Source organism: Tachyglossus aculeatus, chromosome 6 (assembly GCF_015852505.1).
Source record: "Tachyglossus aculeatus isolate mTacAcu1 chromosome 6, mTacAcu1.pri, whole genome shotgun sequence".
In the NCBI taxonomy this organism is placed as follows: domain Eukaryota; kingdom Metazoa; phylum Chordata; class Mammalia; order Monotremata; family Tachyglossidae; genus Tachyglossus; species Tachyglossus aculeatus.
The window spans coordinates 28,178,053-28,188,208 of NC_052071.1; the positions used below are offsets into that span (position 1 = coordinate 28,178,053).

Here is a 10,156-nt window from a genome sequence, read left to right on the forward strand (position 1 = left end):
TTTTAGTACATACTAGGTGAGGTGATGGTTCTTTGGCCACAGATGGGTTAATTTTGCTGATGCTTTTGTAAAGTGAATCCCATTTAAGACAATTTAAGCTATATTATCTAGCCTATCAGATATTATCCACAATGCTCCATAGTCAAGAAGGCCATGTGTTGATAATTATTCTAAACTACAATCTCCTTTTACTTCCTTGTCCAGTTGGTAAAGCTGAGAAGACCCAACATGCACACCCCCACACAAAGAGGCAGATTCAGAAGTAGTGACATGTTATTCCTGTTTCACACTTAATGAGGATTTGCTCATGTCCTGAGCTAGCCCAGATCTAATGGTGCCACAGGGGTCCTGCTCTCACAGTATTTAGGAAGGGAAAAGAGAATCATAGTGGGAGAGTTGTCCAAGGAATGAATTAATCAGTCAGTGCTGCTTACTATGTGCAGAGCACTGTACTAAATACTTAGGAGAATACAGTACAACATAATTAGCGACATGTTATCTGTGCATAATGAGCTTACATTCTAGAGGTGAGCACTTGGAACCATCATATACTAAAATAAACAAACTCAGGATAGTAAACAATGCCAGTAAAAATGTAAAATAAAAGCGTCAATGTGATTTGTTCACAATTTTGTAGGTAATTTTTTACTCTTAGAAAAACAGCTCTTCCTCTACAAGGTATATGTGTTCCATGAATTCTGCTTGTCGGTTCCAAACTTTCATGGACACCTCATCCTGACCTCTCCTTCACAAGATGATCCACCAGGGCTCTAAATGATCATACAGTTTACTACTTCCCTTGACTAGGTGGCACCAGGTAAACCTCTCCAATCTTAAAACATGCCTGAACCTTAACAGTCTTTCATCATTTGTCTTTGTAATGGAGGTAAGAACTTCAGCTAAGCTCATGCCTCAGTTTAGTTATGCTTTTTAAAAGTGTCATTCTAAATTCACACATTTATCATCTTATCATTTGGGGCCGAGACTGGGAAACTCTTCATTACAATATAAAAACTACAGCACTGTCCTTTTAGTGTTAAATATTCATGCTTACTTACTTTTCCCATTTTTCTTAGTTACAGTTTATTCAGTTCTCAAGGACTCTGTATAACTTATTCCATGGGGACCCAGAAGAGGAATTGCTCTACCGGTCAGTAGCAGTTGTAACCAGCCTCTTGCTCAAGATGGAGGAAGTTGGAAGAAAGCTGCATAGTCCACTGTCACCAGTAGAAGACTCCTCGGCTGAAGCTGGGGAGAGACTGCAAGATAACGCCATCCAACAAGCTACAAAAGGACTGTCTTCTCCCGGAGAAGAACATGAGTGGTCATTTGCTTTTGAGCAAATCCTTGCCTCCTTGCTCAATGAGCCTGTACTGGTGAGGTTTTTTGAGAAACCAGTTGACATAAAGGCCAAGTTAGAACATGCAAAAAGTTCACAACTAAGGGCCAGGACTAGGGTGTAAATTATTTGACTTGCATTGTTACTGGGATAGGCAAGTTTACCACAATTCATTCGGTTGGTTTGACTTCAAAGAGGGAGTGGTGCATAGGGGTTTAGTTTTCATTACCCACCATGGCTGAAGGAGATTGCAATATCTGGAAGCACAATCACATTTGCTGTAAGGTTCTTGAAACTGAACAGTCATAAAGACAAAGCACTTTTTAAAACATTTCACACAATATGCAATATAAGCAACTTAACCTAAATTCTCCCCTTGGAGGGCACTACTATATCACTTCCTGTGAATAATTTACTGTTGACACACCATTACACATGGATTAGTTAGATTCTGACTTTGTGTTGTTACTGCATTTTAGTACTATTGATGCTGATTTTAGTGAATCAATAGAAACATCACAGTTTCTAATTGTGTGAACACTTCAGCCTTGTGTAATTTACAAGTCAAAGTGCTTTAGAGAATAGAGTTACAGCCTTAATTCTTGCCTTTGGGGGTTTCCTCCATTTAACTGGATTACTATTGTAATTTGTTAAAGCAATTAGAGTTTATCTTCAGATGACTTGTTTGTGAGTAACCTCTGTCACCTGAAAACTTAGTTTTTTCAAACTCCTGTAAGTATAGGTGCATAAAGTCCCCCTGCCCCTTTTTCCCTATTGCTATTCCAAACCCCTACCTTCTGGAATGTTTACTTTGGATATTTGAAGCCAGTAGGAATTTTCACTGTGAAGAGGGGAAGGGGTTTGATACTTATCTTGATCTAAGTAGATTTAGGTCAGCCACACTTATGTCTGGCTGGTTAGCATCTGAAGTTGCAACCTTAGAGTTATCCACTTAAAATACCTGAGAGAAAAGGGAATAAAACTAATGTCCATGCCTTTTTGTGGGATGACAGGTGCTAAAAACCATTGAATCTGTCCTTTTTCCATGTTTCCCTGCTACAGGATAAAAGATTTCTCACCTCTAAACTGATGACATTGCATCACTGCTAAATCAACCTCCAAAAGATTGACAGTAACTACTTGTAATTTACAATTGTCATTAGATGGGAGAATACTCACTGTGGTCTCTGTCTTGAGTAGTTCATGCCCATTTTGGACAGACATCCTTAATCCCTGATCTGGATTCATGTTAACACAAACTTTCAACATTAGTTTTGGTCCTGATTGATATATCTGTGTCTGTAATAGAATTTTGAGTACTTTATCCTGTTTGCATGCAAAAGCAACAGCAAACATCTGGCATGTTTTGCTCTAGGGTACATGACATAGATGTACAATCCAGTTCTCCACATTTATTCTGCTTTAGTTATACAAATAATTCCTTGCCCTGCTGTTGTTAGCATATCTTTTTTTCAAAGAAGTCTTCAAAGTTGTTTCTGATCATAGCAGTTTTCTAACATCTAATGTCACCACTTAAAATCAAAGACTCCTTTTATCATTCAACTTTAAAAACCACCTTTATCGGGCTTAGTGTAGTACCCCATTCATACATCTAAAAAGTAAAGATATTTTTCTATTTTTAGTCTTTTCACAATTAAAAAAGTAAAGGGCAATTGCATTTATCATTTCAGAATCTATTTTTGAAAAATGTAGCCTTTGAAATCCAGCACTTGAAATTTAACTATTGTATAATTCCAATACAGTTGACAATACTTACTATGGTAATAATATATTTGTAGACATCTGGTTAATTTAGAGAAAAAAACTGCATGATGAAATCACCTTTGCTTTCTTTCAAAAATAAAATTAGTAGAAAAACACCTAAACTTCCTAGTTTAGGTAAAAGCTATTCAAAAGTTTTTTGTTACAGAATGCCATACATTTTATTGAAATTTAAGTTTCAAGTAAAGTACCTCACGTTTTCTTAAAGTTCCTTTTGATATTTTAACATGGAAATAAATTGGGGGAGGGTGGAGTAAGTTATATTCTAAAAATTAGAGATGCAGGTTAAAACAGTTTTTTTGGAGGGTTGTGGTTGAAAACAAGTTTTCTTTGCTATGGATACAATTTTTTTATGTACAAAAATTAAATATCCAGTTCTGTAATATATAATTGCAAAAACCATGATAAGAGAAACTCACACTGTAGTACTGTCTGGTGCTGCATGCAGTGTGTCTTCTAATTGCCTCACGTTGTCATGCAGATGTTCTCACCCTGTCACAAAGCAGAAACATTTGTCATGGCAGAACTGAATATAAAGGATTATTCATCCTTATTAAACAAAACTTTATACTAAAATATAGCCCTCATAAAAAGTTTTATTTCAACCCACTAGTTTATGGAGGATGAGTTTCCTCAAATATAGACTTTTTTTATTTGTCACTTAAGCCTTACAGTCTATTAAACTGTAAAGAGTTTAATGACAGGATGTTTTGTCCTCATTAGGATCCATGACAAAATTTCTAGAGCTTTCTGAGAATCGAACCTGAAAGCTGATGCCAGTGTCGTCATCCTGCAATTTAAGCAACTCTAAATTGAATTGGGATAACTTTTTTTTGTCATATCTTAAAATCCCTTGAATTCCTTAACTATTTGAGTGTTCTGCCTCAACTCTGAATGTCTAAAATGGCATTTATAAAAAAATCCTTTTTCAACTATTTCAGTTGTACTAACTAATGACAAATTATTAATGCCCCTCCCCCCCCAGGAGTATTTCAGATCAGTATTTTTAGCAGCTGGACTCTTCAAAAATCCATGTATTTTGTGGGTACAAGATATTAATCAAACTTTGCAGAAGTTTAGGAAAACATATTTGATATTCTAATTACCATTTTTTCCTTCAGTGAGTATATTTTGTTTGCTTTAGATTTTTCTATTATGGCTTTGAATTTGCACTATAAGGGGTCCTACAAATACAAGCACATGGACACTGCATTGTGGTTTTCTGGATAGCCTATCTTTGACATTAAAAATGATACATTTCAGAAAAGAATGTTAACAAGTGCTTTGTTACACAATGAAGACACAGTTACCTTTTCAGCTTCCCTAGGATGCATTCTATGGATCTTCCACCCTCCCCTTAAGAATGGGGGAAATGATGTTCAAAGGTTTGAGATTCCACTGCTTGTCTCCAGCTGCGTTAGACTCTTCCTCAAAATATCTGATAGGCCAAGAGCACCCTGTAAAATTATCTGGATATTCTAGCAAGTTTTCTAAAAAAACATTTGAGCTTGTACGGACTTGATCTTAAATGTTCTCTCCAAGCATACATTGTTTTCATTTTACCAATCACAGCTTTACCAGTGTGATAATGAAGAAAAGAATCAGACATCTGATATTAGTGATGATGGGTAATATTCTCAACCTCTATTAAATTTGTTGAACTTGTGGGTCCATGATTCTTCATATAATATAATCATATAATATATTCATATACGAATATTATATATGAATATATAATATTCATATAATCCTTCATATAAAGGAAGAATATCCATATTTTAGAAAAGTAGTATTTTCATTAAAGGGATTTAGGACAAAAAGAATCACACCTACACCTTACTGCACTTTATGAACATGAAGTGGCTTAAAACAATATTAATTTGTAGAAAAATAAAATTCCTAATCTATTTTGTAATATAGTTGCACTTTTCATATTATGTTTCATTTGATTAGTACCTTGGTTATGAACCAAACTTTTTCCTTAATGATTACTGTTTTGTTGAGAGGAGATTGTTTTAATGCATTATATAACTGAGAATGCAAAATGTATGACAGGCACCTTTTTGGCTTCTTAGACAAGGTACCTTTAGCAGAAATGAGTACTAGATAAAATGTTTAATAAAGTAGTTTGTGAAAAATTCCATCTCCATGTGGTGCTCTTTTCTAAGGTTTTGGCATAATCAGTTAATATCATCTAAAGCAATTGGGAAAGTATAACAGAGTTGGTAAACATGCTTTTTGGCCACAGTGAGCTTACAAATTTGGAGTGTGAAGGCAGACATTAACAGAAACAAATTATGGATATGTACATAAGTGCTGGGAGGCTGAGGGAAGGGTGAATAAAAGGCTCAAGAGTGATGCAGAAGGGAGTGGGAGAAGAGGGTCTAGTCAGGGGGAGGTCTCTTGGAGGAGATGTGCCTTCATTAAGGCTTTGAAGGTGTCAGATGTGAAGGGGGAAGGTGTTCCAGCCCAGATGTCAGTGCCAAGATAAAGGTACAGTGAGTAGGTTGGAATTAGAGGAGCAAAGTGTTTGGGCTGGGCTGTAGTAGGAAGACAGTGAGGTAAGCGTAGGAGAACATAAGGTTTTGGGAGTAACGCTCATCCTTGAGGTAGAGTGATATAAAGATGATTAAGTCTATGTCTGGTAATATCACTAAATATAAAATAACTGCCTATATTAGCACAGCTAATTGTATTTTAATAACAGGAGAGTCATATTAACAAAACAAGCTGCTTGTAAGATGCAGTACTGCCTGTTTGATATAGTGAGATTTGTGAATTTTGCTTAAATCTCTGCACATTTCCCAAACATCTCTACCAAACATTTTCCTATTTTGGTTCAGTTCAAAATTTTTGCTGGCTTCATGGTATTTTATATGTATCATTTTACTACAGAATGAAACAGCTTGTGGGGATTTTGTTTTCAAATCTCACTTAAAATGATTGGTGAGGCCTGTTCACTTTTAAGAACAGCAAGGAGACCTTGATAAAAGATGAGGGCAACTTACCTGGGTCATTCTGTTGGTTCTCATCAATTTCAGTAGTGGAATGAACACACAGGCCTGGGAGTCAGAAGGATCCGTGTACTAATTCCTGCTCCGTCACTTCCCTTCAAGATGCCTCACTTACCGCATCTGTAAAGTGGGGATAAAGACTATGAGCCCCTTGTGGGACATGGACTGTGTCCAAACTAATTAACTGGTATCTACCTCAGCGCTTACTACAGTGCCTGACACACACTAAGGGCTGAACAAATACCATTAAAGAGAAATGAAAACTTCTGGAAGGCATGTCATTAATGTATCACAAGCACCTTCCCAATACAGCTACCTTAAAAAAGCTTATAACCACAGATCAGAACAGCTCTTAAATTGATACTTTTATTGTCTTCCAAAATATTAAAATGTGTTAACCTTGTCAGATGGCCACAGACCACATCAGCTGATGCGCTGGGCCAAGATTAATTCAAGACAAGAATAAAATCTCAAAGTCTTCATAAGACACTTCCCTTTTTCCATTCATTCATTCAATCATTTATTGAGCACTTACTGTGTGCAGAGCACTGTACTAAGCTCTTGGGAAGGACAAGTTGGCAACATATAGAGACGGTCCCTACCCAACAACAGGCTCACAGTCTAGAAGATACTTTTAAGAATAAGGCCATTTATAAATTCATTTATATTTTAAATATGAAATAAACTAATTCATATTTAATCTTATACAATAGAATATTACAATATGTACAAGTTGGTACACTATGCCAGAGGGACCTGCTTCAATTAGGAGGATCTTGTTTGTATGTACAAACATTCATAACGAGGCTACGAGATTAAAAGTGCACTTTTTTAAAACAATAGGGTATACTGAACAAGTTCTAAGGCAAAGGGGAAGAAGCTGGAAGATAAAGAATGAAGAAAGCAGTAAGGGAGAAAACCAAAGCATGGCTAACACATAATACACACAGAAATGACTGCTAGTTCATTTAGGATTTATCAATTAATCAATGATTCTTACTGAGCATTTACTGGGTGCAAAGCACTATACTAAATGCTTGAGAAAGATATAGTAGTGGGTAGACACAGTTCTGCCCATAAGGAGTTTAAAGTCTACAGGGGGCCTGAGACTTTAAAATAAATGTCCTACCGCAGACCTGCAGGTGTTTTATAATATTTTTGATAATCCAATGATTTCCTAATAATAATAATTGTGATATTTGTTAAGATCTTACTATGTGGCAAGTGCTGTACTGTTTGGTCAGATACGCGATAATCAGGCCCCACACGGGGCTCACGGTCTCAGTAGGAGGGAGAATAGTTATTGAATCCCCATTCTGCAAATGAGGGAATTTAGGCACAGAGCAGTTAAGTGACTTGCCCAGGGTCACACAGAAGACAAGTGTGGAACTGGGATTGGAATGCAGGTCCTGACTCCCAAGTCCATGGACTTTTCAGTAGCCCATGCTGCTTCTCATATGCATATATACTTGATAAATACAGTTATAGAAGAAATAACAAAACATCTATAAAGAGGGAAGAAAATGGAAAAAAAGGAGAAAATGACAATGAAAAAAGTGAAAAGTAATGAGGAGAAAGAAGAGAGTCATATTATGAGAAGGGGCTTTGAGTAAAGGCAGAGGAAGACTAGCAAAAAAGGACAGGGAGAGGAACAGTAAGAAGTATATTGGGGGCAGAAAAATATAATTAAATAGTAAAGGGAGAAAAGGAAAAAATACAAAATTGAAAGGTGGTAAAAAAAGAATTCCAATCAGTGGTTTGTACTGAGCACTTCCTGTGTGCAGAGCTCTGTACTAAGTGCTCAAAGGACAAAGGAATAGGAAAAGATGTGTGACTAGATAATGTCCTTGGCATTATTCTTAATTCATTCACCACACATAAATCTGTTTGTCACCAAATCCTGTTGGTTCTGCCCTCACAACACGGCTAAAATTCACCTGCTTTTTGTTCCTTCAGTTGGGTGACTTCACCCTTACCTCTCCATCCAAACTGCTAACCTCTCTGCCTACTGTCTTCACCAGTTCATTATTCACAATGATGCTGGAATCATTTTTCTAAAAGAAAAACCAAAAACAAAACAAAAAAACACCAAAAAAAATTCAGTCAAGATCTCGTCACTCCTCAAAAATCACCAATGGTCACTTAGCCACCCTGCAATAGCACAGGGTCCTTAGCATTTGCTTTAAAGGTTGCAATCTCCTCTCTCTATTCTTTAAAAGATGTGATCAAAACTGGACCTATACCCCAAATAAAGGTTTGAGCAATTTACTGTATAAGGGAACGCTTCTCCCAGTTCTTACATGTTGGACAATGGTTAAGTTATGCTACTATGCTGCCGACATCTTCAACTTGTGCCCAACTTTTTGAGTTACAGCTGTCCCTAGCCAAACCTTTCCCATCCTGAATTTGTTGGGTCTCTTTCTTTGTCCCTAAATTCACTTCCTCGCACTTGACCCTCTCTAATTTCATCCTATTTACTTAGGTCACTTTAATTTCACATCTTTTCTTCCCTGAATTTCAGCAATCTACATCACCTGTAAATTTAAGGACCATTTTCTAGCTGTCCATCCAGATCATCAATAGAGACACAAGGTGCTTCAGTCCCACCTTTCTTTTACCTCCTCCGTACACCAACATGCATGGCAATAGGGCTGTCAATGGGGAGGGCTCTGAATTTCTGCTCTGCTCCTGCATTTGAACATGCCTTTAAGGAGCTGCCTAATTGTGGAAAGAATCACTGTACTCTCCCAAGAGTTTAGAACTGCTCCACACACAGTAGTTGCTCAGTAAATAGTTTTGACTAATTGTGAGTAAGGGCTGCTGCGGTAATGGTAAAATGGCTTTGGTATATATCAACTGTCCTAATCCCAAGCAATGCCACTGAGTTGTGCTCAGAATTGTGAGAATTAACTCATAAATACAAAGCTTCAAAATCTGAGATTACCATACATGTTCCACAGTCTTAACACTCAAGCTATATTTATAGATCTTGCTTTACAAACCTGACATTCTTGCCTTGAAAATTTCTAAAACCCACTAGTTTACTTTCCATCTGCATTAAATTAATGAAACTACCCTGCAAAGTACCAGACCAATTTACTGTTAGGTCCTAGATTGTTGAAATGGATCTCTTTTCCTTATAAACGTACCTGTAATTCATATTGCTGCACCGTCTTCAAAAGAGGCGTTCCTTTGGTCCTGTACCATTCCACATTCTTGTTTGTTTTTAGAGGAAAGCAAACTGCTCTGACAGATCCGATGAAGCTGAGTGGTCTCAACCGAGGAGACACTGAACAGTCTGGTCCAGTTGCTTGCCAGTTACAGTTCTCACTTGATCCAGACGGATCTGGGTAGAAAACCTGCCTTGAACAGAATAGTCAGCTGTTTCATTTATGCACAAACTATCATGTACAAAACCTCAAGAGGAAAATATCTTATTTAAAGATTTTAAGATGGATAAAATTATTCCAAAAGGAAAAATGATTCTTTCAAAGCTAGAAAGCCAGATAAAATCCATTTACTCTGAGCAAGTTTCAAGCAAGCATTTCTAGAAGCACATGATTAACTTTGTCTTATGCTGTCAAGTCATCTCTGACCCACAGTGCCTCCATGGACAAATCTTTCGCCGTACGCCCCACCTCCACTTGCAAATGTTCTAGTAATGTATCCATAGAGTTTTCTTGGTAAAAATATGGAAGTGGTTTATCACTGTCTTCTTCTGCACCCTTGATTCTCTCCCATGCTGTTGCTGTCCAGTACAGGTGAGTTTTGACTTGTAGCAGATTGCCTTTCACTCACTGGCCACAGCCCAAGCTAGGAATGGAATGTATGCCTCTGCTTGAATCTCTCTCTCATAGCCGAGACTGGTAGAGTACTGGAAACCCTCCAGGTTTGATATCCTGAGAGACCATTTCTTTAGGAAGCGTTATTCTCAGGAATTGAGCTATTTACTTTCCAATCTTGTCACACCTTTCCTAAAAGCTAATATTTCTCATTCAAGAGTAGGTTCGCAAATTAAGCC

At 37.1% G+C, this 10,156-nt stretch overlaps 1 protein-coding gene across 1 annotated transcript in view; it reads left to right on the forward strand.

Annotated features, from left to right (window-relative positions):
* The window catches only part of TBC1D8B (TBC1 domain family member 8B), a 50,469-nt gene extending 45,216 nt beyond the window's left edge, over positions 1 to 5,253 (forward strand). The window contains exon 21 of the mRNA XM_038747673.1: positions 1,077 to 5,253. Coding sequence (XP_038603601.1) covers positions 1,077 to 1,463 — 387 coding nt within the window. The 3' untranslated portion in view covers positions 1,464 to 5,253. The remainder of the gene's footprint in view (positions 1 to 1,076) is intronic.
* The last annotated feature ends 4,903 nt before the right edge of the window (positions 5,254 to 10,156 follow it).